This window comes from Triticum aestivum, chromosome 5D (genome assembly GCF_018294505.1).
Source record: "Triticum aestivum cultivar Chinese Spring chromosome 5D, IWGSC CS RefSeq v2.1, whole genome shotgun sequence".
Classification (NCBI taxonomy): Eukaryota; Viridiplantae; Streptophyta; class Magnoliopsida; order Poales; family Poaceae; genus Triticum; species Triticum aestivum.
In genome coordinates, this window is record NC_057808.1 from 41,211,662 (window position 1) to 41,228,151 (window position 16,490).

The 16,490-nt window shown below is 47.1% G+C and overlaps 3 protein-coding genes across 5 annotated transcripts; 1 reads left to right on the forward strand and 2 right to left on the reverse strand.

The window, feature by feature from the left end:
- The first annotated feature begins 1,549 nt into the window (after nt 1–1,549).
- On the forward strand, nt 1,550–5,909 carry LOC123119290 (uncharacterized). 2 transcript variants are annotated; one of them, XM_044539037.1, is made up of 3 exons: nt 1,550–3,161; nt 4,638–4,902; nt 5,376–5,909. In XM_044539037.1, the coding sequence occupies exons 1-3, from the start codon at nt 1,659–1,661 to the stop codon at nt 5,654–5,656; spliced, it is 2,049 nt and encodes a 682-aa protein (XP_044394972.1). In that variant the 5' UTR covers nt 1,550–1,658; the 3' UTR covers nt 5,657–5,909. The 2 variants fall into 2 exon arrangements, with proteins under 2 accessions (XP_044394972.1, XP_044394971.1); XM_044539036.1 differs by having other exon boundaries at nt 1,552–3,161; nt 5,373–5,909.
- Nucleotides 5,910–6,579: 670 nt separating this feature from the next.
- LOC123119292 (uncharacterized) lies at nt 6,580–10,427 on the reverse strand. Of its 2 annotated transcripts, XR_006458589.1 has the most exons (4): nt 8,698–10,426; nt 8,112–8,364; nt 7,213–7,771; nt 6,580–7,128 (listed from the first exon to the last, which is right to left on the reverse strand). XR_006458589.1 is itself a non-coding variant. In XM_044539038.1 (3 exons), exons 1-3 carry the CDS (start codon nt 9,952–9,954, stop codon nt 7,476–7,478), a joined length of 1,806 nt encoding a protein of 601 aa, XP_044394973.1. In that variant the 5' UTR covers nt 9,955–10,427; the 3' UTR covers nt 6,580–7,475. The 2 variants fall into 2 exon arrangements, 1 of the variants encoding a protein (XP_044394973.1); XM_044539038.1 differs by having other exon boundaries at nt 6,580–7,771; nt 8,698–10,427.
- Nucleotides 10,428–12,012: 1,585 nt separating this feature from the next.
- LOC123119293 (protein Rf1, mitochondrial) lies at nt 12,013–15,821 on the reverse strand. Its single transcript, XM_044539039.1, has 3 exons — nt 13,501–15,821; nt 13,113–13,403; nt 12,013–12,741 (listed from the first exon to the last, which is right to left on the reverse strand). Exon 1 carries the CDS (start codon nt 15,688–15,690, stop codon nt 14,869–14,871), a length of 822 nt encoding a protein of 273 aa, XP_044394974.1. The 5' UTR covers nt 15,691–15,821; the 3' UTR covers nt 12,013–12,741; nt 13,113–13,403; nt 13,501–14,868.
- Between the last annotated feature and the right edge of the window lie 669 nt (nt 15,822–16,490).

Genomic DNA, 16,490 nt, shown 5'->3' on the forward strand with positions numbered 1-16,490 from the left:
TCTCAAGTTTCGCCCCACTATAAAAAAAGTTTAAGTTTTCGCGTCATTAGCTGAAGTTAGGGTCAGCAAGACAATGGTATAATTATTACAAACTAACTGATACTGCCACTTCTTTCAAGAATTTCACCGGACAAAAAAGACAGGTTCTCATGATTTTGTGGAGAGGCTGGCACTTGAGGTGTGATTTTCTTGTGCATGGCAAAGAAGATGGCAAATTTTCTTCCTTGAATCAAATGGAGAATGCTTTGTGGGCTGCGTCGCCAGGGTCCGTCAGGGCAACGTAGTTTGGACACTATGCCGCGCGGTGTCAGGATGTGAAGACACTGAAGAAGAGGCAGGCCCGGCGTGTCTGTATGGGTTGTATTCAGACAGTTTAAGTGCCAAAAGGAAAATGGTTTGTTGAATGAACACTGTCTTTCTGTTTGACAGTGCAAGTGCAGAGCATCAACCATCAACTCTGTTGTGTGCTACAACTTGCGATGCTACTGTAGGTATGTTCAAACTAATAGATGAACTAGGGTTCATCGTGTGCCTAAAAATGCATGAAAACCAAAACTTTTTGACTAAAACTAATTCGAGGGATCGAAAGAGCTTACTTCTCTCGTCGTGGAGTCATCTTGATCCGCAAGAACGGTGAAGAAACTGAGGAGATCGAAGGGGGTGAAGAGGAGGAGAGACCATCACTCCTCTGTTCTCTCGGGCGGTAGGAGGAAGAAAGGGGGCTGGCTTGGTGGGGTGGGTCCCACCAGCCGTCCCCCGCGAATTTTTCCTGTTCGAACCCTAAAATCGGACCCGCTGGTTGTAGGGTATAATAGCCTACCGCCGGGGGCTCGGGCGGTAGGATTGACGGCAGAGTTGACGACTCGCTGGTGGGTGCTGACGTGGATAAGTGCCCTACCGCTGGAGCCCATGGTGATAGGTAGTTATAAATACTGCTAGCGGGTCCGGCGGTAGGAAAATGGTCAGATCTCAAAACAGATTAGGACAAGGGTCAGATCGTGCTTAACTTGCTAAAAAGGGTTAAAATAGTGATTTCAGCCTCGTGAGGGAGTGCAAGGCCAACTTCATCATCGTCAACGTCAAGGGCCTAGAGTCGTTGACCATGTGGTTCGGCGAGAGCGAGTCGAACATCTGTGACCTATTCTACAAGGCGCGCCAATCGGTGTCATGGGTCCTCTTCTTCGACAAGCTCGACTCGATCACCGTCAAGCGCGGCAACGACGTTGGGTGGGTAACACTACTCGACTCGTTCTCCACTGCCACGTCCTATGCCAAGTCAGCATGCCCAGACCCCATCAATAACTCAAAACCACCTGAAATCCTGTCCAAAAACTATCCTGACGCTAGATCCGGTTTTGACAGAGTTCAGAGGGTGATTTAAGTTTTTTTTGTTAGAAAAGAGGGTGATTTAACTGGTTTTCGAGTTTATACGGGGATTTGATCCATCAGGAGGGAATTTTTTTTTTTTTTTGAGCCCATCAGGAGGGATTTGGGGGTATGCTTTCCTCTTCAAGCAACATCGACTTACAGGGCAGATGGGCTTTGATGAATTAGGCCCAGGGCCCGGACGGCACTACACTGAGCAAGCAAACCACCCTTCTTCCTTCCAAAGAGATTTCCCCAAATCGATCTCCACCTAGGTCGCCGCCGGCGAGGCGATGGCCAGCCTCAACGCCAAGGCCAGCACCGGCCATCTCCGCGTCTACGGTCCGGCGCTGCATGACTACGGCGCCCCGCTGATGAAGGACAGAGATCAGGAAGCGTCACTCCTCCTCCTCAAGATCCGGCACCACTACGAGGAAGCCCTCGGGCGGCTCACCTTCCGGTGGCTCTCCGACGTCTGCTTGGGAGTCTGTGTCGGGCTGCTCGATCCGGTCTCCAACATAATCGCCAGCACCCTCCTCGCCGCCGCAGAAGCTCCAGTTGACACGGGAGGCCCGACGGCGGTGGACGGGCCCAGGCTCAGGGACATGGAGCGGCGCTCCCTCGACGGCCTCGTCGCCTTCCTCACCTGCTTCTTCCCTTACCTCGCCGATTGGGAGGCCGTCAGGTACCTTCTCCTCGCCGAAGCCGACCCCATCGTTGCCGCGCGCATCGTCATCGAGTACCGCGGCGTCAGGTGCTTCCGCGAAGGCTCCGCCGCCGCCCGCGGCGCCCTCAAGCTGGCCCTCCACTGCGCCATGGTGGCCGCCAAGCACCCGTGTCCCTCGCAGCTCGCCGACGCTTGGCTGTCGCTGAGCTCCTCCCTCAACAATGTTGTCCCTTTGCTCTCGGGTGTGCAGCCCAATTTCCCCCGCGACATCCTCCACAGTTTCCACACATTGGTCAAGGAGACGGCACATTCACCATGTCCTCCTCCTGATGGCAGCCTCGTCAGGCCATGGAAACTTGCTGCCCGTTGCCGCAAGCACGCCCCCAAGCTGACCTACCGGCATTCGTGGTCACTGACGCGAGTGCTCCTCGATACGATCCATGGATTCTACCTGCAGGCTCTCGCCAGATTGCCGGTTGGTTACCACCGCAGCCTGCTCGATGCTGGACATTGCTACGGCCCGTTTGACCCCGTCTCGAACATCATCGTCAACACCATCTGGTACCAAGCCACCTTCCCACCACTGAGTCAGCAAGACGAGCTCGACATTGTCGGCACATTGTGCCTAATGCGGATTGAAGCACGATCCTTCTACGGACTTGTCTCCTTCCTCTGCACCTGTTACCAAGATCTCGACACCGATCAGGCCATAAGGTTCCTGCTCGACACGGCACTCAATTTGTCCGCGACAAAGCACTGCAGCAGTGTCAAGGAAGAACAAGAAGCCTACCGGGCTGCTGCCATTGCGGCATGGCACCCCAGACCCGACGCCCAAGCAGGATTCCTCAGTTCATTAAAGGCGATGTTGGTAGCGCCTCATGTCCTGTCACTGCTACAAGATGGAGGCCAGTATCAGCTCTCCTCTCAATGTGTCCACCAGATACACACGCTATTGTGCTCTGAATATCATTCCATTGTTTGTGTCCCAACCCATCAGCAGAGGCCAGCTCCCATTTCTGAACGACAGTTCCATTTTACCATGTCTGAGGGACGTAAACAGCGAAGGACTCATAGAAGGATCTCCGCAAAGGTCAAGGCTGCACTAAGGAGATATGAGAAGCAGAATTCAGTGAGTTAGTTTATCCCTCGGATACCTCTATATTTATATTTTTATCCAAATTATATCAACCAAAAACCTACATAAACAGCTAATGGACCTGCTACCTATCGACCTCCCTCGACCTGCAGTTCATCTTGTGAAAGTTCATATATCATTTTTGTTTATAATCCTGCTGAACCGTTGCCACATGTAAACAAATTTTGAACAAGCCCAAGAAGTTTGCTTCACTGCATGATTGACGGGCCCCTGTCTGGCAGGTCCCCAAATTTTTGGGGCCCCAGTTTTTTCCTTAAGTTCCATATACTACTACTCCCTCCGTCTAGGTGAGTAAGTCATCTTAGGTTGTGCACCGTGACCAAGAAGGAGAGAAAAACGAGAGACCTTAATGTTTATTTGCTAATTAATATCATTGCATGCAATGAACTAACCACTGCATGTCGTGTTTGGTAGTCTCAAGTCATTAAAAGCATGCACGCCCCTCGTCTCTTATTGGTTGATATGTGAAGAAACAAAAAACGAGGTAGAAGTTAATGCACCGCGCCTAAGTGTTTTGGGATTATTTGGTTTTCGTAAGATGACTTACACACCTAGACGGAGGGAGTATTAGTTTTACTTTCAATTTTTAGAGGTTGTTAGTCTTATACTCTACTTCATAGTGTTAATCATTACATTAGCTGGGAATTGTCAAGGCAATAAAGAATATATCATTTACTTCTTCCTGGGAATCTGCACTGCTGCATACGCATCCCTCTCAGTCATGCACCACACTACTAGTCATGCATAGCAATTTTTTGGTTTTTCATTTACTACTCATGCACCACACTACCCCATTGCTCATCGGCTGATAGTAAGAGCTTGCATTCTTCTTCTACTGTGACTACACTCATTATGGGTAAAAGGAATTCTGATAAAGAGCTTCCATTCTTTTTCTACTGTGACTGAACTCATTATGGGTAAAAATAATTCTGATAAAGAGTTGTACGTATAGTAAAAGATACTCAGAGATTTTTATTCCAAATGAAACTGCATATATGACCCATTGATATTTTAAATATTTTGGAACAACTGGGCTCTTTTGCAATACAATTCGGTAAGTTTTTCAGTTACTGTTGCATCGGCAAAGATAAGTATTTCGAAAAAAAAATTGTTGGTGCCCTACTTCTGATTGAACAATACAGACAACTAGGGATAGAAACATGTTTTCCCCGTAATTGCCTTTTAATAGCTATAAGGCCCACTTTTTAGTTTTGCACCGATCCTCCAATTTGTTGGGTAAGATCCTGATGATTGAGTTAATTCCTACGCGAAGGACAAGCATTATCATCTGGAGCTCTAGAATAACGTTCAAACAAGTAGTGCCATGAGATAAAGTTTGATTAGGATGTGCTGTGAGACCGTAGTGGTCTGAAAAGAGGGGATATTGATCTTCCCTTAGTTCTACTTTACACTCACTTGCTGATTCACTTGCCTTTCGCAATCTTATAGGGACACTCTTATCAGCTTCATGTGGTGTGTGGTGTGAATGAATGTGTGTCAGGTCCTGACAACTGCGAAGGCTCGGGCTTGAAGCCAGGACTTGATCCTAATGATGACTACTACCATCACACCCATGCCAACTTTCTGGCGACTCGAAATGTTGCCGGCATAGTTTCAGCTCCTGTACTCTTCTTTGCCGAGCTTAGCAACCACGACGACGACCAGGATAGCCAGCTTCTGTGTTGCCCCGTGGACTTGCCACCACCAGGCGCTGGTATATACACACGTTCCTTCCCCTTTGTTTAAGGTTCCTTTCTTTTTCTTTTCATCATATGGATATGGTTCTTCATACATAGTTCTTGCTCATGTCATGTGCTGCCACGCATGTGTACTGTAGATGATATGTAGATGGTTACATTCACTAGGAAGTTGATAGTTTACAAACCACAATCGAATCTGGTTGTAATCGTTGAATTGATTAAGTAGATTTCCTAATTTGTATGATCATATCGTTACAAACATTCTGAGGGACCACAAGTAACCAGTTATCTGCTACTGCCTGTTTAGCCTGAGCAACTGAAAAGTAGACTTTTGCACACGTATAAGCAGTCAATTCATCAGGGTAACTTTCCAAACTAGAGCGAAATTCCTACTAAAAATTCTTGGAAAAATCAAGTGTATGCAGATTCGTCATAATTTAATCTCCTTATTACTGCGTGCTTCATCTTGTGCATCTCTGTACAGCAGGACTAGTCCGCTGCCTTTTCTGCGAGCATCAAGGAATCAGGATTGTGCACCCGGCCCTGGAGAGATTCCATGGGCACGCGGCGGAGTTCGAGAAGATGGTCCGCGGAGAAAATCTGTACAATAATGACTACTATCCGGAGGGCGACATCGAGCCCTACACCAACCATGAGTATGTTGCGAAGTGGGTGCACGACGGACTCGACGAGGATTGCATGTACCTCGGTAGCAATGACTTCAACATCGAGGAAGATGAAAGCGAGGAGGTTGACGACCTGGAGTAATATGTGACGAGGAATCTAGTGATGGTGAATAGAGTAATTTATTTTACTGTGTTGGGTGTAGTATTCGCTTGCCTGCACTGATGATCCTCGGTTAAGTAGCAGCTATAGTTCGTTTATAAGTATTATATAGGATTAGCAAGTCTGTCGACCTAACAAGTAGTTTTTGGGACCAAAAACTGCCTTTCTGTTTACAGTGCATCAGTAATACTGTTGTGGCCCTAAAAAAAAGTAACACTGTTATTTGCATCTATCATTTTAGTACTCGCGGTAAACGTCTCGTCCGGACATCAAAGGCTCCTTTGATTCAAAGGAATTCTATGGAATTTTTGGAGGATTGAAATTCTTACAAAATTTTCTTATGTTGGTACTTTGAGTCATAGCATTGGATTTCATAGGAATTTTTTCTATGAAATCTTTTATACTACATTTCATAAAAAAAATCTAACATCCACCCCAACCTCTTTTTACAATTTCTTTATTTTTCCTCTTGCATCAAACACTCCTTGCTAATCTTACACTAGGATTTAAGTGTACATGCCACTCTAATCCTATACCCTTCCTAACCCGCAAAAAAAAAATCCTATACCTTTCCTATTTATGTATTTCTAGAATCATGTGAATCAAAGAGGCCCTAAGTTTCTTCACCATATTTGTTACTCTCTCCATCCCATAATATAAGAGCGTTTTTGCCACTATGGTAGTGTCAAAAAGCTCTTATATTATGAAACGGAGGGAGTAGCTTGCAAAATTTCATCACCATATGTCATCCGTGGAAATCGTGAAGAAAAAAAAAATCAATGCTCAAACGCATTTTGGAGCATCAATTTTTTCTCACATTTTCCACGAATGTCATTTCGTGATGAAATTTTGCAAGCTACAAAAACATTTGTCAATGTTTCACACACAAAAAAAATCCAGAATACTGTCCAGAAAATCATGAGAACCCTCAAAAATTCTTGAAAGAAGCAGCAAGAGCCAATCCGGTCCAGAATACTGGAAAGCAGCCCTGCGGAAACAAGCTCTGGGATCTTCTCATTTCGTTTCTCAAAGCTTTGGCTTTAGTACAGTCTACTGTAGCACGAAATCTAGTTTCAGTCTTGTAGCCACAAGACTCAGGACAAGCGCTGTCCCAGGCTACTCTTCAAGCAAAAATTCTCACCTTATTCGGCAAAGGGGTGCTCCAATTAGCTTCCACATTTCTCGTGAGCAATCTCCTGCCTCACTTGGGGGGTTTAGCTGTGTTATTACCTTATTTGGGTCGAGCATCCCATGTCTTTCTGCTCCGGGCACTATACGGATGCCAACAGATTCCAAAGAAACAAACAGTTTCCCTTTCCAGTATCGCTCAACCGAGATATTTAGTTCTTACAAGACCAGCAAATTGGTAATTGAAAAGAGAGGCAGAGAGCTGAGGGAAACCCGTTGTGAGTGATCGCCATCAAAGCGCTCGCTACACGAAAACCTGGTATCACCTGCAACCACAACAGTAGAGTTCAATGCACTAGATAGAACTAGAGACAAAAGGACCACAACGTTTAAAGGAGCAGAAAAACTACGGCCACAGGCATCAGCAATACACAAGACTCCTGCTTGATCACCAGCTCCAAGCGCCCTATTGGCTCCAGCCGGAGCCTCACGCATCTGACCAGCAAGATACGTCACAATCGCCAACGGCTGATTGACCGCTTCCTGAAGCTTGGTTTTATCACCACCTTTCAGAAGACCTGCCCAATATAAATGGAAGAAGCACACAAACTAGCTACAGCTTAATATGAGGATCATCAGTGAAGTGAATACTACACCCCTGTCACTATATATACTACTCGTCTCCATATTCATCCGACTCATGGCCGTCGTCTTCCTTGATGGTGAAGTCATTGCTACCTAGGTACATGTAGTCCTCCTCGAGTCCATCATGGATCCAGTTCGTAACATAATCGCCATTACTTAGAATGCGGTCGTTGTTGTACACCTCCCGATAGTAGCCGTTGTCATATAGATCTTCTCCGCGGACCATCTTCCCAAACTCCACCTCGTGCCCATGGAATCCCTCCCCACTAGCCGGGTGCACAATCCTGATCCCTTCTAGCTCGCAGAAAAGGCAGCGCACTGGCTCTGACACACGTATGCAGACCACAATTAGTAATCATAGCAGAGATTTACACCCACTTAATTTTTTTTAACAAAACAGACAACATCAGTATTTAACCTACAGAATATATAAACATATAATCCCTCTGTAACTTAATATAAGATGTTTTTAAACACTTACAGCATCTCAAAAAAGTCTTCTATTAAATTACAGAGGGAGTACTTTCTATCTTGACTTCAGAAGTAAGATTCTGGTGAGTTGATTGTGTGTGTGATATGAGCATCAGACCAGTTAATGAAGATCCATATCTATCTATCTGATGATAAAGAGAATCTTATCTTAAACATAAGAGCGGGAGCATACCAGCCCCTGGTGTTGGAAAATCCACAGGGCAACATAAAAGCTGGCTATCCTTGTCGCCATCATCGTCATTGCTAAGCTCAGCAAAGAAGAGTACTGGAACTGAACCTACAGAGCCAACATCCTGCGTCACCAGAAAGTTGGCATGTATGTGATGGTAGTAGTCATCGTCGAAACGAGTTTTTCGCTTCCAGTCACGACCAGATACGGATACATTCACACCGCAGATCACATGAAGCCGGTAACAGGCGTGCCCCTGTAAGACGGCAGAAAACGAGCAAATCAGCAGGTGTGTCATTCAAATTAAGGGGAAGCTCTAAATCATGCAATGAAACAAAACAAAAAAGCTAATAAGCATCCATGGAGGTCGGCAGCAGCAAGTTCCACCACATGTTTTGATCAAGTAGGCCTTTAGACTGATGGAATTGCTATTAAAAGATGTAGAGGTTTCTGTGGACTGTAGGATAAATTAACTAATCAAACGAGGTCCATCAGCTGTTTTGATCGAGTGGCTTTTTCGTTGATGTAATTTTGGACACAAACAAACAAATATATATAGAGGTATCTTCTGAGGAATAAACTAACTCACCGAATTCTGCATCTCATATCTGCTTAGTGCAGCCTTGACCTTTCTGGAGATTCTTTTATGATCCCTTCGCTGTTTGCGTCCCTCTGACATGCTAAGATTGAATGCCCGTTCACAAACGGCAACTGGCTGCTTCTGCTGGGCTGAGATGCCAGTGGAATTGAAAGCAGATGACAATAGCATGGCAAGCTGCTGGACACACTGAGAGGAGAGCTGTTGTTGGCCCCCATTATCTGACAGCAGTAACAGGACTTCAGGTTTCCTGCATGAACTGAGGAATCCTGCCTGGGCATCGGGTCTGGGATGCCATGCCGCAATTGCAGCAGCCCTGAAGGCTTCTTCTTGTTCTTCCTGGACACCGCTGCACTGCTTTGTCGCGGCCAAGTCGAGATCCATGTCGAGCAGGATCCTTATGGCCTGATCGGCATTGAGACCTTTGTCATGGGTGCAGAGGAAAGAGACAAGTCCATACAAGGATCGTGCTTCAATCCGCATCAGGTTCAAGGTGCCGAGAATGTCGAGCTCGTCCAGTTGACTCAGTGGTGGGAAGGTGGCTTCGTACCAGATGGTGTTGACGATGATGTTGGTGACAGAATCGAAAGGGCCGTAGCAATGGCCAGCCTTGAGCATGCTCCGGTGGTACCGAGACCGCAGGTCGCCGCCCGGCATCCTGGCGAGAGCCTGCAGGTAGAAACCATGGATCGTATGTAGGAGCACTCGCCTAAGTGACCAGGAATACTGGTGGGTCACCGTGGCGGCGTGCTTACTGCGACGGGCGGCAAGCTCCCATGGTCTGATGAGGCTGCTGCCAATGCCAACAGGAGCCGGACAAGGGACATATGGCGTCTGCTTGGCCAGAGTGTGGAGGATGTCGCCGGGGGAATTGAGCAAGGAGACGGCCTTCTCGAGGGTGTCGAGGGAGGAGCACATGGACAGCCAAACGCCCGCGAGCTCGGAGGGACACGGATGCTTGGCGGCCACCGTTGCGCACTTGAGAGCGAGCCTGAGGGCGCCGTTGGTGGCCGCGGAGCCTGGGCGGAAGCACTTGGTGCGGCGGTCATCGACGACGATGCGCGCGGCAACGAGGGGGTCGGCCTCGGCGAGGACAAGGTACCTGACGGCCTCCCAGTCGGTGAGGTGAGGGAAGAAGCAGGTGAGGAAGGCGACGAGGCCGTCGAGGGAGCGCTGCTTCATGTCCATGTCGGCGACGCCGACGAGCGCCGAGGCCCCGCCGACGGGATCTGCGGCGGCGGCAAGCATGGCGCTGACGACTATGTTGGAGACGGGATCGAGCAGGCCGACGCAGGTCGCCGCATCGAGGAAGCGTAGCAGATCGGGGTGCGAGGCGAGCAGCCTGCTGGCTTCGTCGCGGTGGTGCCCGATCCTGAGGAGGAGGAGTGACGTGTCCTGCTCTCTCTCCTCCCACGACAGGGTGCCTTCATGAGGCAACGCCGGACCGTAGACGCGGAGATGGCCGGTGCTGGCCACAGAGGCTGGCCATCGCCTCGCCGGAAACCTAGCTAGGTTGAGATGGATCGATCGATTTGGGTGGGGGAGCGGTTTATTTTTCTTCTCTATTTTGATAGAGGAAATCCTTACAGCGTGTTTGGTTCGGGGGAATTCGAGATGGGGAATGGGAGTTGAGGGGTGAGGAGATTAAAAGTCCACTGTTTGATTAGAGGGAATGAGAGTTTAAGCAGGAAGGGGAATGGGAGTTGAGGAAGCCAATTCCCACCTATTTCTTCCCAGGGGTACCCTGTTAATTCGTGAGCAGAGTTTTATCCCACGCTAATTCCCATCATATACCAAACAAGGGAATGGGAGTAAAAATCTACTTCCCATGACTAATCCCTTCATAAACACACTTGTGCAAACTCCCATTCCCCTGCCTAAGTGTTTACCAAACAGGCTTAGAAGAGGAGGCCGGGAGGTGGGGGCGGCCGGTGCTGGCATTCGCCTCACCGGAGAGCTCGCCGGAGACCCAGCGATGGAGGTTTGGGGGATTTGGGACGGAAACCTACCTGTTTTCCTTCTTTGGGCCGGCCCACTACACGACTTCTTTACTTTTATTTGCTTTGCTTTTACCTCACTTTTTTTGGTTTTTTTATTATTTGCCATTTCTTACTTTGCACTTTGACAATTTGCCACTACTTTACATTGTACTCCCTCCGGTCCTTTTTACTTCGCGTATTAGATTTGTGTCAAGTCAAAATTTATGAAGTTTGACCAAATAATATTAAAAAATATCAACATCTACAATACAAAATATATATATTGTGAATCTAACAATATTGGTTTGGCATTGTGAATGTTGATATTTTTTCTATAAATTTTATCAAAGTAGAGGTACTTTGACTTCAGACAAAACTTATATGCGGACTAAAAATGACCGGAGGTAGTATTTGATCTTTTGACACTCTTTACTTTGCACTTTAATTATTTGCCACTTTTCAACACAAAAACAATACCCCACAAATGATTGACATAATATGTGCATAAAACAGTGGACAAGTATACCCTTTATGCTTTGTTTGACTGAAACTTGGATCAGTTGATTCCCCAAATCCGGATGAACCCTAGCTCACGAGGCTATGCCTGGCCGCCGCCGGCCCCTGTTGCTCCCGGCGCCTTCAGCACTGTGTCTCGACGACGCTGCATCCCCCCGTCAATCTGGAGCTCCTTTCCAGCGCCCAAGCACATGCTCGAGGCCGCCCCTAGCTCCCAGTCGCTGCTGCCATGGTGCAAGATGCCAGGCGCCGAGCATGCTACTGCAAACAAGAGAGAGAGAGCGAGGGGATAGGACCGGGAGATGTGGACAGACATCATCCCGTGCGTGGTCAATCAGGTCCAAAGGGCAGTTTAGGGATTTCCTCATGGGTCCCACATGACAGGACAAAATATCAAAGTGCAAAGTAAAGAGTGGCAAAAGATCAAATACAATATAAGTACTGGCAAATTGTTAAAGTGCAAAGTAAGAAGTGGCAAATTGTCAACCCCCCCTTTTTTTTGACAAGTCTAGCGAGCGGCCGGCTGCTCGCTAGCCTTCCCGAGTGGCCGGCCTAAAATGGAATTTTTTTTGTCCTTTAATCTATAAAGGGTAATAATTTGTCCTCCTAATTGATATAAAAAATTACAATCCATAAGTACCATGTAAACAGAAAGTATTACAAAAGCATCCGTATTAACAGGTGTGAACACATTTAATTCGAGTTTTGAAATTGAGGGCACTTGCAAACTAAGATAAAAAAAATTGAGGACACTTGCAAACTAAGATAAAAACAGATAAGTGGGCGCCAACTAGAGGTAGGAATGTAAATATCATTTTCTTTTATATGAGATAAAGAAGTTCACCATTGATTGATTTATTTTTACATTAACCACCCAACTTTTTAAATTTGACACGAGTTACATCATCAATCACTAGTGGGATAATCTCACTAGTTGGTTCATCAAGCCACTCCCAAGCATATGAGCAACAACATTACATTATCTAAAACAATGTTGGAAAACAGCTACACAAACTAAATTATAGCAGTCGTCAAAGATGGCTGCAGGAATGCCTGCTGATCTTCCAACTTCTTGCATGATGCTCATGAAATCTGAGTTGTTCGAATTGGTTACAATACAATCCTGTTTCAGCCGATGGACTGTGCCAACTGTAGACCGAGTTTCAGAACGGTAGCTTCCGCAGATAAGACGTCCACGTGGAGATCAATCTTCCAGTTTCAGGCCGCAACGAAAATTCCATTGGCGTCGCGAATTACAGCAGCAGACGCGCCCGCAAGAAGGTCTACATCAGAAGCAGCATCGACATTCAACTTCACCTGGCCTCGTGGTGGTCTGATCCAGCCACCATTTCTTTTCTTCACCGTGGGTGTCTGCTGCTGCAGTTTAATTTGCAGTAAGAGCACGCACAGACATAGCGATATGGCTAGTTGCTGCACCTTCTCATCATCATGAACTAATTTGTATCTTTCCCACCATAATACCACGCTGCAATATCACATGGCCTCTTCATGAATGTTTCTCTGACCAAGCAACTGAAACCTATGAACATGAAGCTGTAATTAATAGCAAGTCCACGACCGATTCACCCACATGATCAGTATCACATGCTCTCTCTATTATTTCATTAATCCTCAATGATCTCCAAATTAACTTCCATGGCCTTCTTTTTGCGGGGTAAAAAAAAGACCATGGAGGTTTGGATGGAAGGTTGGAGATCATTGAGGATTCATCATCTGCACCACATCCATGGCCTTCCATGACATTTTGACAACTGAAGAGGAGATGATGCACATCATCAGCACCACGGGAACACCTCAGGCATTGTGGAGAGACCATATAATATGCCTATTTGCTAAAGTGACACGACAAGGCAAAGTTCCGTGCAGTGTTCTCCATAAGAAATTCCTTACCTTGCTAGGGCATTGCAGACTCCAAATACGGTGCCATATCTTGTTTGAATCGACAGTTCCTATACCATTTGTACGCCTCAATTTGAACCCATGTTGATGATCCCATTCAGCATAATAGGCAGTACATACAGAGAAAATCCCGTTCTTTGTCAGGCTCCATGCAACGAAATCTTCTATGTCATATGTCGGCAAAGGAATCGATAGTATATGTTGCACATCAACTTCCAGAAAGTCTCGGTCACGAGATCCTCATCCCATTGCCTTGTAGCAGGGTTGATAAGGTCGCCACCTCTAGAAAGAAGGTTACCCCCACGTATGAGAGAAAGATTTCATCATTGATTGATTACACGTATACGAGAACCAGCAAAATCATGTGGGATAGCCATACCTGCAACCCAAAACCCTCTTCGCCGCAGTAACCTCAAATACCTGCCAAGGCCCAATAACTCAATGTACAATATCGAAAGTCCCCTTCTCTGGCTCGTCAACCTTGCTGTCGTCGTGCTGGCGGAAGGAGATATTTGGTCGCACCGGCTGTTTTCCCGGTCACAACTGTGATTGGGTTGGGTTGTAAATCAACACCTGATATCAGGTCTGTCTGAAAGTTAAGGAACTTTTAGGTACATTTGAATTCATGCTAGAGGCGGGAAAAACGACTGAAAATTTGATACTTTCAGTTACTTTGTGACCTGTGTCTGCTGTATGAAATTCGTCCTGGAGGTGGGAAAAAAGTGACTGGAAATTTATGCAACTTTCAGTCAGTTCTAATTGACGCCAAAAGCACATTTAAAATCATCATACCTCTAGTCCTCGCTTCCCATAGAACGAATTAAAGTGGACGTGCTGACCACCTAACTGGTGGGACGTCATTTAGCTCGTGAGAACCTGATGGGGTTCTTCTTGATCAGGATCCTCCATTTGGGATGGCCGTGCAGACTACCTCTCTTAAAGCTGACCCTCCGACCATCAAGGGTCGAGGTATTGTTACAATGCCCAGATTTTGCTATTGTGAGCAAGCCTGTTTGCAAGGGTCGAGGTATCATTACCATGCCCAGATTTTTATTGTTTTGCGAATCAGATTCTGCCTTTGCGAGCAAGCATGTTTGTAAGGACGTCAAGATGATCCCCTGACAGTACAATCTCAAGCGATTGTAGAAAGTAGTTTCTGGTGGCCGTATCGTACTTTCCATCTCTGCATAACCCATGGACGATTGTAGTGCAGGTAACTTCATCTGGAGCAATCTTCTCTGCCGCCATGTCGGAAATTAGGCGCCAAACCTCATGAAGATCTCGACAGTAGTGAAACCAATAATAAATGAGCGTATTATACGTCACGACGTTTGCAGAAACCCCTGGGTTACGGACCACGCCCCTGGCTATGGATAACTTCCCACCGGAGCAAAGAGCACGAATGGCAATGTTGAAGGCCCTCGTGTTTGGCGTCACACCTCTCTTGATCATGTCTGTCAACAGCTTCAGAACACGCTTCCAACGACCCATTTCGCATAACCTGCTCATCAGTGTTGTACGCGACAGCACCGGCATACCGTTCCAATGATGCACTCCACTCTAACAAGTGTATGGCATAGGCAATCCTCAAGGCATGGCAAAGGCAATTCAGGAGAATACTGAAAGTAAAATCCGTGGGCTCCAACCCTTGGCCTGCCATAACATCCCACTGCTCGAGTGCTTCATTAGCCCTACCTTTCTTGCAGAGACCATCCATAAACGTATTGTATGTGACAGTGTTGGGCGTCTAACCTTCGGTTCTACTCTCCATCAAAACTTGCCTGACCTCCTCAAATTCGGTGGCATCACACAAAGCCCTGATCAGAACATTGTAGGTAACTATGTTTGGAGGGCAACCGCCGCCTTCCATCCTGTCCATCAGCTTCTTGGCCTCCTCGACGAGGCCCTTGCGGCAATATTGTTGTACAATGGGCGTGTAGGTTTGCACCATGGGAGGGCACCCCTCTTCGCGCATCCATTCGAGCACGCCCAACGCCTCCTCGACCATCCCCGCGCGGCACAGCCCCGTGACGAGCGTGGAGTACGTGCCCGCGTCGGCTTCCACCCCAAGCTCTCGCATCCGGACGATCTCATTGAACGCGAGGTCAAACTGCATAGGTTTGCACGAATACATCTTGACAAGGATGTTGAGGGACGACACGTTGGGCGCCACCCCTGCTGCAAGCATTTCGTCGAACACAAGGTGGGCCTCCTCCACGTGACCAGCTTCGGCCAGCGCGTTGATGAGCGTGTTGTAGCAGAGCACGTTGGGCGGCGAGGCACCACCCGGGCCAGTTCCGAAAGCCCAGAGCTCTGCGAAGATGGCGAGCACCTGGTCGACGTCGCCCGCGCGCGCCAGGGCATTCATGGCCATGTTGCACTCGCGCTCCAGCTGCCATCGCCGCAGCTTCTGCTGATGCTGCGGAGGAGGAGGAGGGCAGGTCTCTGCCGATACGGGTGGAGGCGGGATGGGCTTGGCGTCGTCAGAGTCGTCGGAGTCGTCGTCGGAGGAGAAGCAGGTGGGAAAAGGGAGGGCGGAGAGAGCCGCAGAGGAGGCGGAGGAGGCCATGCGCGCGCGGAGGAGGAGCCGAGAAGTGAGAAGGGCTGTGGCCAGCGCGATGATCGCCGACGGAGGGGTTCAGCAGCGGCGCCGTGGCGGTGGAGGTGGCGGCGAAGGGAGAAGAACTGCGTAGATTTGCACGAATACATCTTGACAAGGATGTTTTTTTTAGGTGTCGGCGGGGGAAAGCATAGTGGTTCTGGGAACATGGGCCGGATCTGCAACAACCGGCCCAGTGCTAGTTACGAGCGAATATGTATGTCTCGGCTAATTCTCAGGAAAAAAAGAGTATGCCTCAGCTTTTTCTAAAAATTCAAAAACTGTTCGGACTTACAAAATAGTTTATTCATTCATAAACTGTTCGTTGATTCAAAAAATGATCATGCATTTCAAAAAATGTTTGTTAAATAAAAAATGTCCATGAATTTCAAAAATTGTTCCACCAATTTCCAAAAAAAGTTTGTCGATTCTAGAAATGTTCGCCGATTCAAGAAAATTGTTTAGAATAATTTTCACACTTTTAATTTTTTTTTACAAATAGTATATAATGTTCATGAATTGAAAAAATTGTTCTTGATTTTAGAAAATGTTCGAAAATTTGTAAAATTGTTAACGAATTTGAAAAATGTTCACGAGTTTAAGGAAATGTTCATGATCTCAAAATGTGTTCATGATTTTACGATTTTGAGAGCGATAGTGTATCTCGGTGATGCAATAAAATATGGTCATGACAATTGGAGATTATGATATATATATATATATATATATATTTTTGCAACGCACGACTCTTTTGCTAGTATAGACAATGG

Excerpts from the sequence above, each read along its gene's own strand:
- LOC123119290 (XM_044539036.1), top strand. The coding sequence starts at position 1,659 with ATGGCCAGCCTCAACGCCAAGGCCAGCACCGGCCATCTCCGCGTCTAC. Across the intron at positions 3,162-4,637 it reads GATATGAGAAGCAGAATTCA|GGACACTCTTATCAGCTTCA; the intron begins GTGAGTTAGTTT and ends GCAATCTTATAG. Across the intron at positions 4,903-5,372 it reads CTTGCCACCACCAGGCGCTG|CAGGACTAGTCCGCTGCCTT; the intron begins GTATATACACAC and ends ATCTCTGTACAG.
- LOC123119292 (XM_044539038.1), bottom strand. The coding sequence starts at position 9,954 with ATGCTTGCCGCCGCCGCAGATCCCGTCGGCGGGGCCTCGGCGCTCGTC. Across the intron at positions 8,365-8,697 it reads GATATGAGATGCAGAATTCG|GGGCACGCCTGTTACCGGCT; the intron begins GTGAGTTAGTTT and ends GCCGTCTTACAG. Across the intron at positions 7,772-8,111 it reads TTTTCCAACACCAGGGGCTG|AGCCAGTGCGCTGCCTTTTC; the intron begins GTATGCTCCCGC and ends TACGTGTGTCAG.
- LOC123119293 (XM_044539039.1), bottom strand. The coding sequence starts at position 15,690 with ATGGCCTCCTCCGCCTCCTCTGCGGCTCTCTCCGCCCTCCCTTTTCCC.